Source organism: Mandrillus leucophaeus, unplaced genomic scaffold (genome assembly GCF_000951045.1).
Source record: "Mandrillus leucophaeus isolate KB7577 unplaced genomic scaffold, Mleu.le_1.0 Scaffold71, whole genome shotgun sequence".
Taxonomy (NCBI): domain Eukaryota; kingdom Metazoa; phylum Chordata; class Mammalia; order Primates; family Cercopithecidae; genus Mandrillus; species Mandrillus leucophaeus.
Genome location: NW_012107697.1, coordinates 5,897,045 through 5,921,549, shown reverse-complemented (window position 1 = coordinate 5,921,549; position 24,505 = coordinate 5,897,045). Strand labels below are relative to the sequence as shown.

The 24,505-nt window shown below is 46.2% G+C and overlaps 1 protein-coding gene across 1 annotated transcript in view; it reads right to left on the bottom strand.

Annotated features, from left to right (window-relative positions):
• UBASH3B (ubiquitin associated and SH3 domain containing B) overlaps nt 1-24,505 on the bottom strand; it is a 167,762-nt gene that overhangs the window by 9,285 nt on the left and 133,972 nt on the right. Inside the window, exons 2-10 of the mRNA XM_011964989.1 lie at nt 24,214-24,267; nt 23,274-23,460; nt 20,787-20,985; nt 17,258-17,427; nt 10,353-10,561; nt 4,854-4,986; nt 3,418-3,538; nt 2,662-2,784; nt 1,023-1,115 (exon numbers count right to left, since the gene is read on the bottom strand). Of these exons, the coding sequence (XP_011820379.1) occupies nt 1,023-1,115; nt 2,662-2,784; nt 3,418-3,538; nt 4,854-4,986; nt 10,353-10,561; nt 17,258-17,427; nt 20,787-20,985; nt 23,274-23,460; nt 24,214-24,267 (1,289 nt within the window). The remainder of the gene's footprint in view (nt 1-1,022; nt 1,116-2,661; nt 2,785-3,417; nt 3,539-4,853; nt 4,987-10,352; nt 10,562-17,257; nt 17,428-20,786; nt 20,986-23,273; nt 23,461-24,213; nt 24,268-24,505) is intronic.

Sequence of the window (24,505 nt, the reverse complement as noted above, 5' to 3'; positions counted from 1 at the left end):
AGTAGAGACGGGGTTTCACCGGGTTACCCAGGATAGTCTCGATCTCCTGACCTTGTGATCCACCCGTCTCGGCCTCCCAAAGTGCTGGGATTACAGGCATGAGCCACTGCACCTGGCCCCCATAATTCCTCTTTCTAAAGCAAATTCCATGATGGTGTTACCAAGAAACTTCAGATAGTTTCTGAGTATCCAACATCGTATTTGAATATCATGTAAATTGTTCATTTTCTCTACCAGAAAATCCAATGCTGAACATTTACTAGTAGCAGTGCAGAAGCCCTCTGCTTTACTGTAGTGCAGCTGGCTTCCTAGAAATGGTCCCTGCTTAGTTATCGTCATATTGCATGCAGTCCAGTTGTTCTGTGCAAATTGAATACATAAATGCCTTCTGGTAGTGAAGAGGTTTACTTAAGGTTAAAGGATAGAAGACTCAGATGTAGTGTCAAGTTCTTTGTTGGCTTATTTCTGGCTCATTCATTTCTTTGGTAGAAGTAAACGGTCTAATCCTGTTCCTTTTAGTTTTCCTTCCCATGAAATGAGAATGGAGATACCTGTAACTCATGCTTCCACAGATTTTAGGGTGAGAGTTGAGTATCTTGGTAGCAATGGTGCTTTTAAAGTCTTTCCAATTAAGTAAAGAAAAAATGATGATTAAGATTTGAGGCTCCTAGGAGCAGCACAGGAGGCAAACAACAGATCAAAACAGGAAAGTTATTTGACTATTAAGTGTAAAGAAAGGATCACACTCTATAAGTAAACATTTTGCAAGCCTAGGATTCATCCAAGAGCGCTTTAAATTCTCAAAGAAAACATGATTAGTATACTTCCTTTTATTTCGCTTAGGCTGCCAGAGTATGTTTTTGTGACTTGGGCAAAGATCGCCTTCTGAAAGAATCCTTGCTTCATTCCAAATTCGAAGCTTTCAACTGGCAAATGTCCCATGACTCTAAGATAATTTATGTGTGGGGCTGCCTAGAAACAGAGGGATGGGCTACTTGTTTTTGTCAACCTGCAAGTCTCACCTTTCAAGATATTGTGTGCAGTCTGAACGCAGCGAAGGGACGGGGAGCAATAGACATGATCGATAATGGTATTGCTCTCTAATAAGGCTTCGCCTGCAAAGAAAACCACAAAAGAATCAGTCTGATGGATTTACTCAGTCTCACCTCGATTCGCAGTGTGAGAGGGGGCCAAGCAGTAAGCCCCTGTAAACCCTTCTTTCCTAACTGGGGCTCACATAGAGCCAGTAGTGTCAGCCTTTGTTAGTTTCTAACAAAACCCCTCATCGGTGTTCCTGTGAGAGCAAGTGACAGAGCCCTTCTTGTCTTTTCTTTCCCTTCCCTCTGGTGCTAACAAGTGGTAAAGCCTTTAGCTAGGAGATATTAAGAAACAGGACAATACTTTGGCTTCAAATTTGTGAAAGAGGATTTATTTTATGAATATTAGGTCTTGTTTTAATTTTATTCTGTGCTAACCAAAATCTCAACATGTCATATTCTTAGACACCAGAGATAAATCCCAACACCTCATACTTTACTGCTATCCTCATAAAATCCACTTCTTTAAAACATTTATTCTTCTTCTTAATTTAATTTTCAGAGATAGGGTTTTGCTCTGTCATTCAGGCTGGAGTGCAGGGGTGCGATCATACCTCGCTGCAGCCTCAAACTCCAGGTCTCAAGCAGTCCTCCTGCCTCAGCCTCTCAAAGTGCTAGATTGTAGGTGAGAGCCACCACGCCGGGCCTGGAAACCAGTTATTTTGTCTACTGGATTAAATCCGAGCACCTTAACATGGTGATCAAGGTCTTCCATGAACTTGCCTTTATCCATCTTGCCAGCCTCATCTCTGCCTTGCCTTGCAATTTATACTCTAGACACAAGGCACTTTGTTTCCCCTGCATTCCTGAGGCTGTTTCTCAAGCCTCAGACAGTTTATGTGGTCCCTCCCACTGAAAATGCCATTTCCTCACTCCTGCTCCTTCTTTGCCCAGCTAACTTCCACTTCAGCTCCCCGCTCACCTCTTCACCTCTTAGATGTCTTTTTGTGTTCCCATAATATTTGGTGACCACGCATAGCTCTATGTATATCATATTGTATGATATTTATCCACACATAAGTTTGTTTCCCTGACCCACACTTGGGTTCCCTTAGTCCAATACCTTGCACAAGGTAAGTGAGCACTACATATCTGCTAAGTGACTGAACAGGAAAGTACTATCTCCCCGCGGCAGTAATGGAATGGGCTTGCAAAGAGCTGGGCATCTTCAAAGGATCAGTTGGCCTTTATAAATTCAGCAAGTCCAGGTCCGTCTTCTTCACTCTTGTCCTCTTCCACAGCCATGCTGGCAGATGCTGCTGCCTTGAACTAGAGGCTGACCTGTCTGCTACATCCAACAGTGAGCACAGTAACCCAAGCCATTACTGGATCACGAGGTCCTCAATAAGGACCACACCTCATTCACTTTGGTCAACCAACCCAGGGCTGAGCACAGTGTCCTAAACTTAATGGTTGTGTAGCAAGTTCCTTTTGAATTGAGGAAATTTATTACTTGTAGGAAAGTTATAGAAGCCCCCAGGAAGGGTCCCGCATATCCATGGTACCAGCGTTTTGAAGGAGGCGGCAGGAAATGCCTGGAGTACAGTCACTCCAGGATACTTACCCACTAGTCTCGCTTGCATGCATCCAAACACAGTGATGGGAGCATCTTTCTCGTAATCTCTGAAACCACCACTCCGCTGAGGTAAACTATGAGGCATGTTCAGGTTGCTCCGTATGTAGCGGCCTGAAAAATAAAAAAGTTAGACAGAGGATACATACATTTCTTGTTTACTTGGGACTCCCTTACTGATCCTGACACTCTCCACCCCCATTCCTTCTTGGCCAAAGAGATCACATTGAGCTCTCTGGAGCTGATGGAAAATATCAAGGCTGATATTTTGTTTCATAAAGTGACTTGGAATTCACTCTTCCATTCTACTGACAAAAGTGACATGAGGTAGTTTCTCAGTGAAGGTAATAACCATGCACCCTAAGGCAGGTGAGATTCCCTGGTCAGGCAAGCCTCCGTGTCTTCAAATGCCACTCAAGTGAAAATGGAACCCAGCGAACCCGGGAGGTTTAATGGCAGGAGCTCTGGCCATGAGATTAGGGCACGTTGCTGCTGCTGACTTTGCCATGTGGCCTTGGGCAAGACATCTGTCTTCTTTAGTCCTGGCATCCAAGTTTATAGAATGGGGACAAGAACACTTACTTCTTCCCTAAAGCTCAAGACAATCAGGAGGGGCTTACGGATAACAGACATTTTCTATAGTACACAAAACTATAAATGACTCCATCCAGATAACTGTAGCTTGACTGTGCCCCCTAGAGGCCACTATGGGTATGGCAGTGCTGAGCAGGCCCACCAACAACTCACCTTTGGCATCGAAGCACTGGGACAGCCAGTACTTCCCAAACACAACATCCATCCTCTCACCATGCCGACACACAAAGAGGCATCGCTTCTGGGGGCCGGGCTGGCTGTTGACCCTCAGCGGCTACAGAGAAAGAAAGGCTATCAGTGAAGACTCACATGGCAAAGTGGACATGTCTTGGAGCCAGGTGCCAGGTGAGCTGAGCTCTCCTACCAAAGTTCTGCCAAGGTGTGACTAGGTGAGGACAGTAAGACTCATCCTACAGACCTCATAAGTTATTTTGAGGCTCAAATAAGATAAACTGCATGTCTTTATAAAATGAGAAGGGTTGTGAAAAGGGCATTATTGTTGCTACAGCTGCCCTTTGTAGGAGTAGCATTTGGCCATTACTAAAACATGCCGTACACTTTCAGTTACAGCTCAGAGGTAAAACTAGCCATTCACGTAGAGACAGCCATCTAGTGGGACATCTTCCCCCCTAGAAGGGGCAATTCATCAACTTCTTCAGGGAGTGAGGGCTTCTGTGATCACAAATGTGTCTACCTTTTCTCTAAAGTGTGTGGCCAGACCACGTGGTCCTCATGGTCCACTCCAGCAATGAGACCCTGTTTTCTTATTCTAATCACAATGTAGGCTCTGCTGTCTGACTATACATATGTTGGTGATCCCCAAAATGAGACAACTGCTACCTCTGGGTGATGACACAGGCAAATCGAGTCAAAGGCTTGTCCAAATGACTTTGGCTTCTATAACTGCTGGATGGAACCTTGCAGATGTTTCTGCATTCCTTCTTTCTGATATAGTCAGCTTTTCCAGTTTCCTTCGTGCTGGCCAGCACTTCACATTTGCTGCTAGTGGCCCTGACAAGGTTAATACATGGAATGGTGGCATGATCCTTCTCATCTCTTTTCCTATTGTTCCTTCATTCAAATCCTGGGCTCCAGCCACAATGGTCTACTCTCTTGATCCTCAACATGCTTGAACTTTCAGCTTGCCTCTATTTGTACTGTTCAACAACGACTCCCTGCCTCCTTCCATCTCCAACCTTTCTTGAAAAAGTTAACACATACTGAGCACTCATTATATGCCAGTTATTGTGCCAGCCTTATTTTATTATTTTCTTTTATCTTTGTGACAAACTACAAAACAGATACAACTATGGGCATTATTCCTACTTTAGAGAGAAAATTTCCTCCTATGTCTGTGGAACAACCTTCCTTATGAGCCTAGCTTCAAATGTTGGAAGTAACTGTCAGTACTGCTCATCTGACTCTTCCCAGCCTTGAATTTTTGTATATCTTTTATAATTTGGTGTCCTTTCTTCCCAAGAGATCATGGAACCTTTGGAGATAGCAAGGGCAATGCCTCATACTTAATAAATAGGTTCTCAGTGAATCCTGGTTAGAGTTGGGGGTGTGATCCTAACAATCGGCCTTACCTGCATGGGCTGGCAGATGATAGTAAGAGGAGTCGTCTCCCCGAGCCCCTGGTCCTCATACGGCCGCCTCTCCAATACTCCATCCCCAAATGTGAGAGAGTTGGACGATGATGTATTTAAGATTGAATAAGAACTGCAGAGGGAGATAAGGTGTTAACGCTCTGGCCAGCAGTTATCAGCACTTCCTCCTGGGGTCAACAGGAGTGTGGGAAATTAACTTAGCGCCCTCTGTGGGTAGCGCAATGATGAGGGAAGCTGAGCCAGAGTGGTCCCATTCCTAAAGGAAGAATACCTTCTTTTATACTGAAGACTTGCAGTTAATAAATTAGAGGTAGGCCGGGCGTGGTGACTCACACCTGCACTTTGGGACGCCAAGGCAGGTGGATCACTTGAGGTCAGGAGTTCGAGACCAGCCTGGCCAACATGGCAAAACCCCACCTCTACTAAAAATACAAAAAATCAGCTGGGCGTGGTCATGTGTGCCTGTAGTCCCAGCTACTCGGGAGGCTGAGGTATGAGAATCGCTTGAACTTGGGAGGCGGAGGCTGCAGTGAGCCAAGATCGCACCACTGCACTCCAGCCTGGGCGGTAGGGTGAAACTCCATCTCAAAAAGAAATAAAAATAAAAATAAGTAAATAAATAAATTAGAGGTAGATGGATTTCTACACTGAGGACAGATATATTCATTCCTTTGGGCAAGGATGGGTCCTAGTGATTTTGTGCCATGCATGGTTCACGCCAAAGACAAGTTCAAGAATAACAATATGTCAATTATTTGTTTGCGGCTGTTTTTCTGGTTCAAAAGAAATCTATGATCCCTGTTGCCTTTAATATTTCCCGCGGTAATTTCCATCTGAAGTGAAGAGTGATAGGGGGGTCTTTTCACCATCTCCACCACTTAGCCAGTGGCTCCTAACGGTCAAGGAAACATTGTGCCAAAGTCCCCTATTCTACCCTCTTCAGTCTCCAAAACCCTATCTCCCCTCAATCACACCTCCAACAAGATGATTACAAATAGAATTATTTCAGAGAAGACCATTCTCACCAGATGTTTAGAGCTGTGAGCCAAGAACTCTCATTTCTGAGTGTAACACTATAGCTACAGAAGCCTAAAAAGAGGTCTTGCTGAAAGGAAGACAGTCAAAACCTGCCAAGCTGAAATTGTTGTCAATAGTAAGACTTCCACAAAGCTTTATCTAATAAACATTGCAATTTAAATGTGGTTGTTAGGCAAATCCAGTGAACATCTTTGGAAATCACTGAGCAGGGTCCAGGGGAAACATTTAAATTTTATAGATGTCTTGCTTCTTTACAATTTGGGTAGCTATCTATCCCAGTTTTCTCCATATACTCCTGGCTTGCATCTGCTGACCCAGCAACCTGTCTGGGCTACCACCTGTTTTGGATTATTCACTTTTAACATTGTATTATCAGAATTTTATTTTAGAGATGGAGTGTCACTTTTGTCACCCAGGCTGAAGTGCAATGACATGATGTTGGCTCACTGCAACCTCCACCCTGAAGGTTCAAGCGATTTTCCTGCCTCAGCCTCTGGAGTAGCTGGGATTACAGGCATGCGTCACCACGCCTGGCAATTTTTGTATTTTTAGTAGAGACAGGGTTTCACCATGTTGGCCAGGTTGGTCTCGAACTCCTGAACTCAGGTGATCTGACCACTTGGCCTCCTGAAGTCATCCTGGGATTACAGGCGTGAGCCACCGCACCTGGCCCAGAATTTTATTTTTGAAAATAACTTTTTATATTCACAAATATAATACAGCAAACTGGTTGTTGGTAAATTTTTGTTCCAAAAATTATGTAACTTTATCTTAGCACCCCGTTCACTTTCAGAAGTGGCTGCTTTTTCACTAGAAGTGACAGACTCGTTCTATCTACTTATAAACGAAGGTTTCAGAAGTCTCATGCCCTGAAAAACTGATTTTGAATACTTGTGCATATCAGAATCACCAGGGGACTTTAAAAAAAAAACACTCATGCTGGGGTTCTGCTCCTCACAGGCTGTGATTCAGTAGGTCAGAGTGGGAACCAGGAAACCTGTATCAGTCCATCTGAATATGTTGCCAAGTGAAACCTGTTATGGAAAAATTTAAGTAACTGTAGCCCAAGGAAATCTTGTGCCGTTCACACGGTATAAGAGACCAGCTATTCTACTTTATTTTAAACTAAGACCCTTCCAAACATCACACAGTTCAAGAAAATCCAGTTTGGCTGGGCACGGTGGCTCACGTCTGTAATTCCAGCACTTTGGGAGGCTGAGGCAGGTGGATCACCTGGGGTCAGGAGTTCAAGACCAGCCTGGTCAACATGGTGAAACCCCGTCTCTATTAAAAATACAAAAATTATCTGGGTATGGTGGCACACACCTGAAGTCCCAGCTACTCAGGAGGCGGAGGTTACAGTGAGCTGACATCACACCACTGCACTCCAGCCTGGGCGACAGAGTGAGACTCCATCTCAGAAAAAATAAAAAAAAAAAAGAAAATCCAGTTTTATTGTCTGACTCATCAAAGCTTCAGGGTGCAAAACGTCTGGCTACCTAGAATTGTGCTGACATATTGCGTGTACATGTCTGTTTCTTTACTTTATTGCAGCTGTGAAGATACTGATAGGATTCCTTCTCTCCCTCCTTCGGCTCCCATGGCAAGACGAATGCCAGCCTCTTTCCCTTCTTAACTGTCATTATAATCAAAGGACCTGACTCACTCTGAGACAGCGTGGAGCTGCCAGTTCCAGTAAGACAATAGTCAGATGCTTCTTGCTCAGAACAGTGGAGGGAGGAAGCCGGGTCTAAGATCCAGAACATCTCAAGCATCAGGAGAGCTGGTTTCTCCCTGCAACACGCCAGGCCTGTGCTAAGCCCGAGCGGCCAGGCAGCTCATCCAGGTTCAGAGAACACAAGGAGGCTTCATCAACTTGCCTTACTTAGAACCAAGTAAGACACTCAAGTTAGTGTGGAGAGAACATATTTCCTTAGGAGGGACTCAGAGAACTGAGAAGCACTTGGCAGGGAGTGTTGTTAAACTCATTGACCCCCAATCATGACTTGTTGCCTGGATCCCCTGGGCAACTCCCACCATGCCAGCCAGGCCATGCTTGCCATTCCCCTGGGGTTCTACCTCCTGATGTCTATCCTGGGTTAGGAGTGAGAGAAGATCTGTCTTACAAGGAAGCTGGGCTCTGCCTCCTTGAGTCATTTAACCTCTGGGGTTAAATAGGAAAGTGCAGTTCATCTACAGGATTGCTTTTATGGAAGACACATGTCCTTTGATGAGCACTCAGTGAGGACTGGCAAACACAAGATAGACAAAAGTCATCATTATGCAAATGGTGATTTTATAGTCACCGCTATACACCAGACTCTGAACCATGTAAAGCGAAGCTCGGCATTGCAGTCTTCACAACAACCTTATGAGGTAAGTGCAATGATTAGTTCCATTTTCTAGATGAGCAAACAGAGGCTCAGAGAGGTAATGCAACTTGGCCAAGGCCACACAGCTGGTAAGTGGTAGAGTTATCGTTTAAATCCAAGACTATTGGAACCCAGTCTCAAATTCTTAATTACAATAAACTAATGCCTAACTTATTTCCCTACTTTGAACGGAGTTGGCTGGGGAAGCTGTGAGTTTAATTTCAGACGTTGTTCTCACAGACATGACATCATGAGTAATCTCTCAAATAAAAGATGACACAAAGACCTCCCTGGGACGCACTGACCGAAGTCACTCAGGTTCACCTATACGTCAGCCTGAGCTGTAATTTAGGGAAGAGTGGGCTTGGATGGAGTGAACTCTAAGAGATCAGCACTGCTTCTCACATACATCCTTTTTTTTTTTTTTTGAGACAAAGTCTTGCTCTGTTGCCCAGGTTGGAGTACAGTGGTGTGATCTCGGCTCACTGCAACCTCCACCTCCCAGGTTCAAGTGATTCTCCTGCCTCAGCCTCCTAAGTAGCTGGGACTACAGGCGTGTGCCACCATGCCCAGCTGATTTTTAAAAAAAATTTTTAGTAGAGACGGGGTTTCACCATGTTGGTCAGGCAGGTCTTGAACTCCTGACCTCAAGTGATCCACCCGCCTTGGCCTCCTAAAGTGCTGGGATTACAGACGTGAACCACCGCACCTGGCCATACACCCACTTTTAAGAAAGAGATCTGATAAAACAGCAACTCCAAGTACTGTAAAATAAAAAATAATAGATCTGAGAACTATGCTTTGTCAGGCAAATAATCTTTTAGTTCTCAGTTTATTCATGCAATTTTGCTTTCCTTGTTGTTATAGGGATTAAAATGGAGACTTTGGAAACCCAGCTTATATATTTTGATCTTCCAAAGCACTTCTGAAAAAGCAAATGCTTGGGGAACATGAGACAACTCTGACCTCTAATTTTGTGCCATCCGGTTCTGCAGGCTCACGGGCTGGGCTGAGGTGGGAGCGGAGTGAAAGAGAGGGGAAGGGATTGCTGGGTGGGGTTATTGAGGAAGAAAATATTATTTCCCATCTTTGGATTTGTGGTTTGTCTGTTTGTGGCTCACTAGGGTAGGGGACCTTTATTTTCTCCTTCCAGGCAAAAGACTTGATGAAATCATTTCTCTCTGCTTCTCCTTTATGGTGATAATAACAATGTTAGCCACCAAGCAGCTGGTGCTCAGGGCTTCTGCCTCTCAGCCATGTTGCCACATGACAAAAACAAGAGGGAGGAAAACAAACCAGCTCGCAGGCCCTGGCTAGATGCCCCAGTGTGCCAGGGAAGCGCTGGCTTCGAGCTGCTCCAGCTAAGAAAGAGAAGATGCCTTTTGTTTCTATTTTCTCTGTTGGAACAAAGTTGGCCACTGAACACGGGACCAGTATGGAATAGGGGCAAAATAGTAATGAGGGATGGGAGGAAAGTTATTACCCTAAAGAAGACTGGCAGAGGGGAGGGGGAAATGGATCCCTTTTCAGTCTGGCAGTTGCCTGTTCCCTTAGACGCGGTCTTTGTTGTCTAGGCATGCACGGGCTGTGTCTAGGGACTTGCTCAGGGTCACTTAGCAAATGAAGGATCCAGTTAGGGCTCCTGCCTCTTGAAACCTCCTTCTCTATGGGTCTGGCTGGCAGGGTAGTAATCTGCCCAGCTGCTTCGGGGAGTCAGACCACCCTGAGTCATGACCCAGGACAAGGTGGACAGAAGCCCTAAAGCAGTGAAGACGCAGTGCTGGGATGATGCCACCCTTCAGCCAGAAGAGATGGACCCCATGCAGCCTCGGTTTAGTCTCCAATCAGGAACTCAAGCAGACAACTATGGCGAACGGGGCAGGCAGAGGGAGGCAGAGCAATTCCTTTCGCATTTTTCCCATGCCTCAAGTCAGCTCCTTTCCCGGAAGCCTGGAACCCACAGGGCCTTCTTCCCATGGGCTCCATTTACTGCTGCCCTGTGTATCCAGGATCCAGTCTGCCTTAGCAACGTTCTTCAGATGGCATAAAGGTCTTGGTGTCTGCTTACCCATGAAATATCCAGGTGCTGCATTCATCAGCCTTGGTAATGTAATTCTCAGGCAGGAGCCCAGAGCAGCCGGTGGTTAAGGACGTGCCGTAGATCCAACCCTCGCTGGTGCTGGTCTGCTCCATTGGAGACATGAAGATGAAGTCCCCGGGGACCAGCTCCAGCTCGTCGTCATTTTGTGGGGTATAGGGGTAGATGACCTGTAATGTCTGAAAAAGGAAGAGAGGGTGAGTAAGCCCCAGGCCTCACCATTCTCCTGAGTGCCTTTAGGGCAGGACTGTGTGTTCTGCATTAATATTGCACACTTCCAGGGGGCGATGTGCCCTGAGTAGATGTGAATTCCTATCAGAGAGCACGTCTCTCTTCAGAGTACTGCAGGTGTATGCCTGGTGCTAGAAATGGTTCCGTACTTTTCTTCAGGCATGTCTAGATTTCCCATCAGGATTCAAGTATCGTTTTTGGAAACTGACCTGAAATCCTGTAGGCTCGCTGGCCAACTGCTATATAAATGGACTTGGACCTAGTTTCCCTTGCTTCATCTGATAGTCACCATGATAGACACTTGCAACCCAGCTCACGGAAAGCCAGTCTTCCATATGGGGGTTACAGATGGGCCACGTGGAGTGTCTCTCCTACAGGAAGGCTCAGGGAATGACGTACCCCTCTTTCTATGTAACTTAGCTCTTTATTTATGAATTATTATTATTATTTTGAGATGGAGTTTCACTCTTGTCACCCAGGCTGGAGTGCAATGCTGCAATCTCAGCACACTGCAGCCTCCGCCTCCTGGGTTCAAGTGATTCTCTTGCCTCAGCCTTCCTGGTAGCAAGGATTTCAGGCAGCCACCACCACACCTGGCTAATTTTTGTATTTTTAGTAGAGACAGCGTTTCACCATGTTGGCCAGGCTGGTCTCCAACTCCTGACCTCAGGTGCTCCCCCTCTCTCGGCCTCCCAAACTGCTGAGATTACAGGTGTGAGTCACCACGCCTGGCCAACTTAGCTCTTTAAACCAGACATGGTTCTTGCCTTAAAGGAGAGTTCTTTAAACCTATAGTTTTAACAAAGATCCTGAAAGAAAAATGTCTAGACATCAGTGTCTGTGTCAGCATGTAGCCAGCTTTCATCAGATGGAGAAAACCTTCTTACTTTGTGCTCCAAAACAGCCCCTAGGCCAAAAACAGGCCATGCCAGTTGGCTATTTATTCTTCTTTTTGCCTTCCTTCCCTGGGATGTATTAACATCGCAGATACAGGCATGAAGGTGCTGCAGAAAACATTTATTTTAGTATTTTTTGTTACTAATAGTGGGAAACCTCAATAGTAAGGAAAATATTTCCTATCTTATTTGCTTCACAAGGGACATAAAGACGGAGAAAGCTATAATAGCTTTCACTGTTTCCTAGGGTCTCAAAGCCATTAGTTGGATGCTATGTATTCTGGTCTCCACTTGCATATTTCTAACTTTGGCTTCAGTTTTCTCATCTATAAAAGAATACCTAAGACTATAAAAGTTAAATGAGACAATCTAAGAAAACACCTTAGAACAGAGGCTTGTGCACCGAAGGGGCATAATTATTTATTTATTTATTTATTTATTTATTTATTGAGATGGAGTTTTGCACTTGCTGCCCAGGCTGGAGTGCGATGGCGTGATCTCGGCTCACCGCAACCTCTGCCTCCCAGGTTCAAGTGAGTCTCCTGCCTCAGCTTCCTGAGTAGTTGGGATTACAGGCATGAGCCAACACGCCGGGCTAATTTTGTATTTTCAGTAGAGACGGGGTTTCTTCATGTTGGTCAGGCTGGTCTCGAACTCCCGACCTCAGGTGATCCTCCCGCCTCAGCCTCCCAAAGTGCTGGGATTACAGGCAGGAGCCAGGGCATAATAATTTCTACAGAACCAGAGCACCTGATCTCCCAGGTCACATCCTTCCTTCCAGCCGACCCTGATCCCTGGACCCTGCGCTGGGTGGGCCTGTGAACTAATTGGCTCGTTGATGTCAAGGTGATACACCAGAACATGTTATGAAGAGAGAATTTCCTTCTGGAAATCTCTAAAGAAAGGAGCCTTTAAGGTGTGATTCTTTTCAGAGGATGAGAGTGATTGTGCAGGGAGCTCATCTGTACTGCTGTATTTCTGATTCTCCTTTTATGTAGGGCGCCTGTTTGTTTCTCTAATTCTGACTCCAGCATCTTTCAGTTCTAGATCTTCCTGCTCTGATTCCTCCTTATTCTTCCTGTCCCTCTGCCTCATACACACTTAAACCACCTCTCCAAACAAGCCAGGAAGGTTTTCTGTGGGATTGTTAAATCAGCTTAAAGGGAAAAAAAAATTCACGCAAAATCTCATAAACTGCAAAGCTAAATGTGTGACGTCCCATGAAAAGGAACATTCTTTTTTTTTCTGGGACAAGGTGGAGAAAGGCACCGAGTCACAGGGAAACAAGCCTAAACTTGTGTTCCTTAAATGTTCAAGCACAGCATGGTCTTGGCTGATAATGCCTTTGGCCCAGTAGTGCCTTTCCCTTGAGAAACTCAATGCGATTTCAGAGAAGTCCTCACTTGTTCTATCACACAGGGGAGGTGGGTATTCATTCTATTTCTAGGTTATCCCCAGGAAAACTGAGGCACAGCAAAAGCTAGAGACAATATGTCCTAGGCATAGGGAAGCTGGGCAATAAGTAGCTTCGATTTATTGAATGAACAATAAAAGAATTAAGGCATGGTAGCAAATCTAAAATTATAACTGGGACCCATGTCCCCACTGCCCTTTCTCACTCACCAAAAGCAGATTCAAAACCTTAGCCTAAGTTTGAGAGATATGAGAACACAAGCCTAATTTATATTACATTCTACTTATTTTGTTTCATGTTTGCCATCTACTTGTAAGAACTCTTCTTTTTTTTTTTTTTGGTGAGATGGAGTCTTGCTCTGTTGCCCAGGCTGGAGTGCAGTGGCATGATCTTGGCTCACTGCAACCTCTGCCTCCTAGACTCAAGCGATTCTCGTGTCTCAGCCTCCGGAGTAGCTGGGACTACAGGTGTGTACAACCAAACCTGGTTAATTTTTGTGTTTTTAGTAGAGACAAGGTTTTACTGTGTTGGCTAGGCTGGTTTCCAACTCCTGACCTCAGGTGATGCGCCCGCCTCGGCCTCCCAAAGTGCTGGGATTACAGGTGTAAGCCACTGTGCCTGGCCTGTACTCTAAGAACCCTTGAATCCAGGACCAGCACCGTGGCTCATGCTTGTAATTCCAGCATTTGGAATGCCGAGGCGGGCAGATCACGAGGTCAGGAGATCAAGACCATCCTGGCTAACATGGTGAAACCCCATCTCTACTAAAAATACAAAAAATTAGCCGGGTGTGGTGGCGGGCACCTGTAGTCTCAGCTACTCAGGATGCTGAGGCAGGAGAATGGCGTGAACCCAGGAGGTGGAGGTTGCAGTGAGCCGAGACTGCACCACTGCACTCTGGCCTGGGTGATAGAGCAAGACTCTAGCTAAAAAAAAACAAAACGAACTCTTGAATCCACCTCAGGTATGTTTTTCCTCCCTTACTACAGTGGGAGGAAACTCTGTTTGCTGAATGAAAGGCAGCCACAGCCCTGTGTGAATACAGGAGCTGAAATGTCTTTGGAGCCCTTTTTATTCTCACTCACAGTAATAGCTGCAGCAATTTTTTGTTGCTGTTGCACCCACCCTGTGCTGGGTATTACATTAAAGCCTTTCCATACATCTTCTTTATTTAGTCTTCATAACCATCTAGCAAAACATTGTCACCATTTTACAGATGACAAAACTAAGGACTGGAGATCTGTACAAGTTGTCAAAGTGAATTTAACCCTTGCTAAAGTGATGGAGCCAGGATTTGAAGCCAAGTGTGCTGGACTCCAAAATTGATGCTTTTTGGATCACCCTGTACTTCCTCTGGATTTCTATTGGTTGGTATATTAAACTGGCATGGCCCAACGTAATCACTAACATGAAAGAGCCTATGTGAAATACAAATGAGGATCCGCGTGTCCAAATCGAGTGAGAATCTAAACAGCAGAGGGATGAGGCCTTGGAGTTTTCCTTAGCATCATGGTGCCTTGCCAGAGTGTCCTTGCCGAAACCACTCTCCTTCTCTGGACATCTGTCCCCTCACTGGAACAGTCAATCAAAACTGCCTCCTGGGGGCACATTGAAGAAGGCAGGTAAGAAGAGGGTTCAGGTAGGACCGAAAGACCTCACGGGAGAGGTCCAGTCCAAAGGGGCCGAGGAGAGCTTTATCAGAATGAACGGTAATAAATGAGCTTTTACAAATAAGAGATAAAAGAGGCCACGTTATTTTTAGAACATAATTCACGTGGGCGCTTGCTGCCTTTTTCCTTCCATGCCAGTTGAGCAGAATGTGGGTCAGGCAGAAAAGCAATTACCCTTTGAGTTAACTGGAGGACAGTGTTGATTAGAGGATATTCCTTGTAAAATTCCACTGCCACCTTCCTTCTCTTAGAAAGGTGACTTCTCAGAGGTCATCTGCATGCAACCCTTGACTTTTTTTTTCTTTGCCCTCAGAAGGAGTCCAACCAGCCACACCTCCTTTGTTATCTTCAGGGCTAGTTCTAAGTGACTCTAGGAGATGTCAGAGTTCTTTATTTTTTTTTTATTGAGACAGAGTCTCGCTCTGTCACCCAGGCTGGAGTGCAGTGGTGCGATCTTGGCTCACTTCAAGCTCTGCCTCCCGGGTTCACGTCATTCTCCTGCCTCAGCCTCCCAAGTAGCTGGGACTACAGGCGCCCGCCACCTTGCCCGGCTAATTTTTTTTGTATTTTTAGTAGAGACGGGGTTTCACCGTGTTAGCCAAAATGATCTCAATCTCCTGACCTTGTGATCCGCCCGCCTCGGCCTCCCAAAGTGCTGGGATTACAGGCGTGAGCCACCGAGCCCGGCCTGAGATGTCAGAATTCTTAAGTAAGATCAGGCCCAGTCTGCTCAAGGCATCTTACAGAAACCTGCATCAAATGACTCAAAAGGAGGACATCACGTTCCCATGAGCAGAGTCAGACAAAGCTGCACGCCCCTGACACTCACAGGCGCACGCTGAGCCCTGAACCTCTGATTCGTGGGTTGGCTCTTCTACCACTTCCAAAACAATGAGCTTGTCTGCTCTCAGCCCTGGGGTTCTAACGGTTTTCTCATGGTTTGTTTTTTTTTTTTTAAAGAAGCCTCAAAGAGATGTTAAAAGGCTATGCAAACTAACAGAAATACCAGTTCTTTGGCTGCTTGAAAAATTGGGAAATAAATGTTAAGTATTGCTTAATAAATGTAGTTAAGTTGGAAGGCACATTTTTTTTTTTTTTTGAGACGGAGTCTAGCTCTGTCGCCCAGGCTGGAGTGCAGTGGCTGGATCTCAGCTCACTGCAAGCTCCGCCTCCTGGGTTTACGCCATTCTCCTGGCTCAGCCTCCCGAGTAGCTGGGACTACAGGCGCCTGCCATCTCGCCCGGCTAGTTTTTTTTTTGTATTTTTTAGTAGAGACAGGGTTTCACCGTGTTAACCAGGATGGTCTCGATCTGCTGACCTTGTGATCCGCCCGTCTCGGCCTCCCAAAGTGCTGGGATTACAGGCTTGAGCCACCGCGCCCGGCCGGAAGGCACATTTTTAACACACGATGAGGTCTCTTGTGGGTGGGGAGAGATACAGTCTCACTATGCTGCCCAGGCTGGTATGGAACTCCTGGTCTCAAGCAATACCTCTGCCTCAGCCTCCCAAAGTGCTGGGATTATAGGTGACAGCCACCATGCCTGGCTATGATGTAGTTTTGTTTCAGACAGGTTGCCCCTCTTTATTGGTCAAAATACTTGGGCTCTCGCTTCATCTCTGGCCTTAAGTTACTAAGACACTAATGTTTTTGTGTCTCAGTTTCTCCTTCAGGATAGAAAAAAGACAATATCGGCCAGGTGCGGTGGCTCATGCCTGTAATCCCAGCACTTTGGAAGACCGAGGCGGGCAGATCACCTGAGTTCAAGACCAGCCTGGCCAACACAGTGAAATCCTGGTGCTACTAAAAATACAAAAAATTAGCCCAGTGTGGTGGCGGGCGCCTGTAATCCCAGCTACTTGGGAGGCTAAGGCAGGGGAATCGCTTGAATCCGGGAGGCAGAGATTGCAGTGAGCCAAGATCACACCATTGCACTCCAGCCTGGGCAACAAGGAGTGAAACTCCATTAAAAAAAAAAAAAGGCAATATTATGCTTCCAAGATGTCACACACTTGTCTAGAAGGCAATGTTGATTCCCTCAAAGGAAGGATGGTAGGGCTGTGCCAATCTTTCTTCAGTTTTCTCACTCAGGCCTCCCACTGGGATGTGCAAAGATTCTCACAACAGGTGGTTTGCGTTTTCTTTTCATGCGTGTCTGTCCTCAGAGCTCCTTGAGGACAGGACCACATTTAAAAATTCCAGTATGCAACATGGTACTTCGCATGACACAGATACACAGCAAATATATGTTGATTATGTCTTTGCAAGGTTTTTGTTTTTGTTTGTATTTATGTGTTCTTCAACTCACCTAAGGTCAAAATGATGTCTTCCATTAGCACCATAAATTTATATAATATTAAAAATTTTCCAATATATTTTTTATTTATTCTCTCTCATTTCATTTCTTTTTCGCTGGGGTAAGATTGGCAGGGGAGACAGAACTATGTTACCCAGATGAGCCACTTGTGACCCAGAAAGGAGGGAGGCACGCTGGAAGCCTCCCAGGGAGCCAGGCAGAGGCTGGACACAATCCTGGGCCAACGGACTCTCCATTAGGTGCTTGCTCCATTTTTCCCCTGTAGGTACCCATCTCCCTGCAGCAGCGAGCTGCTGACTCTGATCGCACCCTGCACCTGGTAGCTTCTGGAACCACAGTGAGACATTACCTCATGGTTAGCAAATCGGATATCCCGAGAAAATATGGTAGCCACCCAGTCACACCCTAGCTTGACGTCAATGTTCTGGGCCAGTTTCTCTAGGGTGGGTAGGTGGCTGGCTTGGAAGTGGTAAGCCAGGGTCACATGTAGCTGCTTCTTATGAGGTTCCACATGCACTTCTGGAAAAAGGAAGAAAAAAGTCGGTAATTAAAAGGTGGCGATCATAGCAATGGTGAAGACTTAAGGAAAGGCTTAGAAAGGTACCCTGAGAAATTTTCTGCTTCCCACATAACAAGGAAGACAAAAGATGTTTCTCTCCTTCACAGCAGTAGAATAAGGGGGCAAGGAGATGGCAAGAGATTGCGAACCGAGCCACTGTTCAAGAGATAAAGAGCCACCGTACGGCTTTCCTCTAGGAGCTACGGGTTGGCTGAGGGCAGTCCTTTTAGTTAAGTCTTCTCACAACCATTCCAGTGGCTGGTCACCAGCCCCACCATTGAGACGAGGGCACTATGACCTACAGTGATGAAATAATTTGTGTAGAAATACAAAGCATGTTTTGTAACTGCATGACTCCCAAAGCTATATTCCCCTCATTGTGGAGCTAGGTCTCTTAGCTTCTGGGTGAGATGGATGGAGAAATGAGGGGGAAAATGATGGATATTTTCAAAGTTTAATGCAGGGTTTCTCTCAACAGCATTTTGGGTTGAATACTTATTTTTTGTGGGGGGCTGTCCTGTGCATTATAGGGTGTTTCACAGCATCCCTGGCCTCTACCCACAAGAAGTCAGCAGCACTCTCCAAGCTGTAACAGCCGAAAATGACCTCAGACATTGCCAAATGTACCCTGGGAGGCAAAATCACCCTTAGTTGAGACATACTCATTTAAAGTATGCGGACTTATTCTAAGATACCCCAAGAGACAAAACAAAACAACCCTACCTACATGAGGGAATGGCTTTTTACATTTTCTTTCTCTTCTACTTTCTTTTTTTTTTTTTGAGACAGGGTCTTGCTCTGTTGCCCAGGCTAGAGTTAAGTGGCATGGTCACAGCTCACCACAGCCTCAACCTCCTGGGCTCAGGTGATGTTCCCACCTCAGCTTCCTGAGTAGCTGGGATTACAGGTGTGAACCACCATGCCTGGCCTCTTTTGTATGTTCAGTGAGGGAGAATCATCTATTGTACAAGCTAGAATAATGAAGAAGTTGCAACTAGAAGAAATTAGGGAATTTGAGAATTTAAGGGGCTTGGTCAAGTCACACAGAGAATTAGTGGCCCAAGATAGAAGCAGAAATTGAGCATTTCGGTTTTAAGTACTTTTTCTTTTATACTGCATTGCCCTTCTTTGGTGTAAGTCCCATGAGACAAGGTTTTTGTCTCTTGCTTACACTGTGTCCTTACTCAGCATATCATGCAGGTTTTCAGTACTTGTTAAATGAATAAATGCACATGAATGAATCTCCTTTGACCACTTTGAATGGAGGACGACACTAAATCTTCTTGATTATATCTGGGCCTGCCAACAACTGGAGAATACCAAGTTCCAGGGCAAAGACATGGTGGCCGGCTTTCCATGCTAGGTAACAAGGAGCTGGACCAGCTAAGCTGTGCAGGGTCATCCAGTTCTCCACATCCCCACCAGGGGGCCACACAACAGCAGAGAAACGAAGCTGGCCAAGTTCTTCATGACAGCAGGATCTTGGAGAGGGACTGGCTCTTCCCACCTCCCACGGGGAAAGCTGGGGCTTCGACTGCTTCTCGCTCAGTATGCACTCCAAGAATCTGCTGCGGCCCTGGCTGAGGCTTGCTTTTCTCATTTGTGAAGGATTTGGGTTTTGCGGCTTTGACATTAGTTTTGGTCCTTGTGGGGATTTAGTGGTTCTGACGATAACTACTGTGTGATGAGAGAAAGCCATTTCCTTGAGATTGAGGGATAAGACCAGGAAATAATTTGCCTCTCTGTTATGCTCTTTCTCTGAAATATTAAGCTCCTATGAAATGTCAGGTTTCACTGAAGTCAGGACCCAGAGACTAGTCCCGTCGCTGAGGGAGAGGAAGAGGTGGGGGTGGGGGTTGCGGAGTCTAAAGAGGCCCCCTCCCCAGGTACAGAGGGGTCTTAAGGTCCTTGTGTTCCTTCCGAGAGCGCTGTGATCCTGCAGTGATGCTGAGCCCCCATCACACTCATAAGTCCCAAGCCCTGTGTGGGGCTTTTCTGGTAAAGAGGAATCTCAGGCCCCCAAAGGGCCTGAAATGGTGATGAAAATAGCAGCAGGGAACAATGGCAGGTGAGGGATAGGCCAAAAGGCTAAGGAGCAAACTGTGTGGCTTTGCTCAGGTCTTCCCCCTCTCTGGCACTCCATAAAATTATGGGTAGGGGAGTTCCAGGTCTCCTCCAGCTTTGCACTCAGCACTTGGCTTCCCCTGTGCATCCTGCACCGTCCACTCTGGCCGGGGCAGCCTCCCCACTGTCCTCTGCTCACACCCTCCTCATGCCTGGCTGCCTGTGCTCCTGCCACCCGCCCACCTGCCGGTCTTTCCTCCATTGTCCTGATCAACATAGTCTCAGGGCAAGTTTCCTTCCTTCCATGACGGTGGAACCACCCCTTTCTCTTTTCAGAGCTGATGTTACACAGGGCCTGGCCAGGAGAAACCACTTCTTGTTCTCTTCCCTGTTGCACTCCTCATGTAGGAGGAATCCTCATAGTAGGTGACCAGTAAGTACCTACCAATTGTGATTTCATGCTGGAGGGAGCCAAGAGGCTCTCCCCGCACCTGGTTGTCTGTCTGTTTCCCTGCTGTCATTGAGCTAAGTGAGCTTGTCCACACCTGTAGCCAGACACGAGAGCTTTGCAAACTTCTCCCTCTTGTCACCTCCATCGTGTCTCCTGCCTCGAGCTTTAAGCTAATTCCTTTGACAGGAAATCTCAGGTGCCCTGAGCTAAAAGCTCCCATGAGAAGAGCAGGAGACATCTGGAAGGGGTTACATTTTTAGACAGACTCTTGGGGCTTGGGGTCCTATCTAATGGTGTTCAGCAAGTTGAAGGGTATTGGCTCAGTGGATTTTATTGTGATATAATACGAAGTGCTTCCACTCTTCTCTCTATCCTGTGCTACCCACTGAGAAAAGATCTGGATTGTCGTGGAGTAAACAGTGAGACCCAGATAAACACCAGTAGCTTGGGAGGGAGAAAGGATGTTTCTTTAATTCTGAAATAGGAGGAGATGGTGGTGCTACAAAGAAATACATTTCTAGTTCCGTATGGAAGTCATTTGTGAAGCTTCAACTTGGGGGTTAGGGAATAAGCCTTAGACGGTCTCTCCAGGTTAGCAGAAAAGGAGTGGAACATTTTTACAAGGGAGCAAAAAGGCGTGGGGTGCTGCAGGACAAGGCTGCTTTTTTGTCACACGTGCCCGTTCCTGCAGGGCCCTCCACCTCCTGACCCCATCCTGCTCCTCTACCACCATTTCCTATCCCTTTTCCTTTCCAGCTCTTTGATTGACAGGGCCCAGGGCTGGCCTGGCAGCTGTTTGCTCACCGGTTTTGGATGCAGCCTCTGCAGCAAAGTCAGCAGCAAACTTCTTGAGGACCTCCGCACTGTCTTCCTTTACGAAGAGGCCGATGAAGTTGGAGGACGTATAGAGCTCCAGGGGCAGCGGGGCGGAGAACTTGCATTTCCAGCGACTGACCGTGGTCTGCAGGGCTTCCCCCAGGGCATCCACCTTGCTGTCCTCGCACTGGCAGGGAAAACAGGCAGTCTTCACTTAGAGACGAGGGGAGATGGAAGTCTGCTGCTACTTAACATTGGCATCCTCTCCCCAGAAACTGGAGGAGGCTGATAGTGCAATTACTTAACCACCATCCCCGTCTGTGGGGAGAGAGAGGAACTGCAGACCTCCAATTACTCAGACACAGATTACCCAACTGGTGGATTAATCCGGGGAACACGCAACCTCTTCCCTCCTTTCCTTGCTCTGAAGTGGCCCCTGTGAACCCAGCCAAAATGCTGTAGGACTGGTCGAGCACAAAGCAAGAAAGGGGAGCGAGATGGGGGAGATGTTGGTCAAAGGACACAAAACTTCACTTAGACAGGAGAAATTAAGTTCAAGGGACCTATTATTATGCTATTAGTGTCTATAGTTAATCATAACGTATTGTATGCTTGAAAATTACGAAGAGAGTAGATTTTGTTCTCAACATAAATACATGATAAACATGCGGGGTAATGCATATACAATTAGCCTGGTTTAGGCACTCCACAATGCACACATTTATTCAACCATCATGTTATACACTATAAATGTATACAATTTTTATCAATTAGAAAAAATCAGGCTGGGCGCAGTGGCTCATGCCTGTAATCCCAACACTTTGGGAGGCCGAGGTGGGCGGATCACTTGAGGCCTGGAGTTTGAGACCAGTCTGACCAACATAGTAAAACCCCATCTCTACTAAAAATACAAAAATTAGCCAGACGTGGTGGCGGGTGCCTGTAGTCCCAGCTACGTGGGAGGATGAGGCAGGAGAATCACTTGAATCTGGGAAGTGGAGGTTGCAGTGAGCCAAGATCACGCCACTGCACTCCAGCCTGAGTGACAGAGAGAGACTATATATCAATTAGAAAAAAAAAAAGAAAAAGAAAAAAAAAAATCAAAGTTCTCCTTGCTTGTGAAAAAAAAAAAAAAATTGAAGGAATGTGACAGGAGAGAGTGCAGCATCCCAGGAGAAGCTGCGTGTTTTCTACTACTTTGTATCATCTGTACCTTTTCTTTTCCTCTTAGATGATCAGAAGTTGACTCTACATCCACCCTCATGAGAGTTTGGAAGAATGAGTCCCAGAGAGCTGTGACATCATCCTCCTACCTTCCTGAGAGCATTGGAAAAAAGAATGAATGTCTCTCAAACTCTTAAGGGTTTTGAGAAAGATCCTGGGATGACTAAGAGGAAATGATAGTCACTTTGATTTTCAGGCTGAATGGTAAAAGAGAAGGTGTTAGGAACATATTATTACCTGAGAGAGAGAAAAAGAGAGAGAATATATCTGGGGAATAAAGCAAAATATTTTTTATAAAAATGTTTTAAAATGCAACCACTTTGGTCTTGAATGTATGGAGATAAATCAACTCTTCTGTATTACCACAGAGAGCTAAAGTACACAAAATGTATTTACATGTGTGATAGTGAGGGGGATGATATTTGGTCAGTAGACGCCGGGCGCGGTGGCTCACACCTATAATCCCAGTACTTTGGGAGGCCAAGGTGGGCGGATCACTTGAGGTGAAGAGTTCAAGACTAGCCTGGCCAACATGGTGAAAACCCGTCTCTACTAAAAATACAAAAATTAGCCGGGCATGGTGGCGCATGCCTGTAATCACAGCTACTTGGGAGGCTGAGGCAGAAGAATCGCTTGAACTCGAGGGATGGAGGTTGCAGTGAGCTGAGATCATGCTACTGCACTCCAGCCTGTGTGACAGAGCAAGACTCTGTCTCTTAAAAAAAAATAAAAAAAATTGTCAGTAGATAAGCTTCCTGACAGCTAGGATTATAGACTAGGTAACAACAGCAAGTAAATATCTTTGCATTCTCTAGAAATATATAGTGGGAAAAAAAAACCCCATGGATAGGAAATGGCTTTGCCTGTCTATAGACTACCTTTTTTGTTCCCTGCTCTTAGTTCCTCCTCTTTGGTTGTCGTAAGAGTGGAGAGGGTAGACAGCAAACGAGTGTGAAGCTAGATCAGTGATTCTATTCCAGCAGCCAGACCCATGTGTCTCTCACAGAGGGTTACAATCTGGTGCTGCCCCCATCCTGGGGTGCTCCTGGGCCTCAGCAGATAAAACTAGGAAGCGTTGCGGTGAGGGGCTCATGGTGGACCTCACTGATCCCTTGAAGGTCCCTCCAGCTCTAAGAGCCCGTGACTATTCCTGCCATCTTCCTGCGAGGCTCCCCCTTTGTTCCAGGTCCCAAAGGGTCGGCTGGGATCCTGGGAGTCAGGCTTCCCAGGGGCGGGGGGGCTGCCGCTCACCATGAAGAACTGGCAGAGTGTGATGTGGGGAAAGATGTTGTGTGCCTTGTTCTTCCCACAGATCTGCTTCGACTGCTGCCAAAAGTCGGAAAGCTTCTGTGCTAAGGGGCCAGTGGGACGGAGGTAGAGGACGTACTCCCGGGGCAGGGGGTCATCCAGGAAGGGGTCACCGACGTGGGAGAATAACCTGTAAGACAGAAGTAAGCCAGTGAGGTGTTGCTTGAGAATAACGGGAGGAAAAAAAGAACTGAGAGACAGATCCACCCTCCACGTGCTCCGAATCCCCAGCATAGCGCGCAGGGAAGGGTTTTCATTCATGACTTAAAAATCTACTTCTGGAAACTCACACTTCACAATCAACTCTCGGATGCAGCAACTTCTGTCTTCCTTCTTGTCATTTTGCCTCCTCATCCTACAACTCCTTAAAAAAGTCCTGAAACCACTCTCCAGGAAGCATTCTTGGATCAACTCCAAATCCTGTCTCAATCCACTAGGACCAACCCAGCCTGTCCCTCAGGTCAGCCTATAATTAAACCCATGTCCCTCCAAAGACAAGGGAAGCTCCCAGACAGGTTACCTTGTGGGATCCACCCTGGGTAGGGATACCCTGAAAGGTCAGTAGGGTACTTCTCTAAATTGATTTGCCCAGTATCCATACCCCTAAAATGAATCTTTAAGTGACTGGAGCGGGGACAGATCTTATGAGAGGGGCTCTATCTGGGAATTACTTAGAATTTTCTTTAAACAGCTCCAAGGAGAAATATACCCTGGGGCCAGGGCAGAGGAGGCAATTGACTTGATAAATGCCCTTGCCACAGTCTTTTGGCTCCTGTCTCTTCTGGAAGAGTCCACTAGAGAAAGTCTGCACCTCCCCACTCATCCACATGCACTTAAGAGTTAATTATATGCTATTTTCTCAATTTATTTATCTCATACCAACCAGTCACATGCTGCCTGAACACTTCTTCCTCCCGTGGATGCCAAGGCTTTTTGTCTGAAAGAAGAAATCAAATTTCTATTGTTAGTATTTTTAGCCTCCTCTCAGCTTTTCTCACTGCAGTGGCAAGAGCGAGTGTGAAGGAGGCGACATCATAGCCTGTGTTCTGCTCACTACTCTGTGGTGGGGAGTAGACACCTGCAGCAGGTTTCCCCCCAGGGGTCATATCGAGACATATGGAAGTTAGGACTTGTAATTAATTTCCATGTAATTAGCATCAGATTTGCATGCAGTC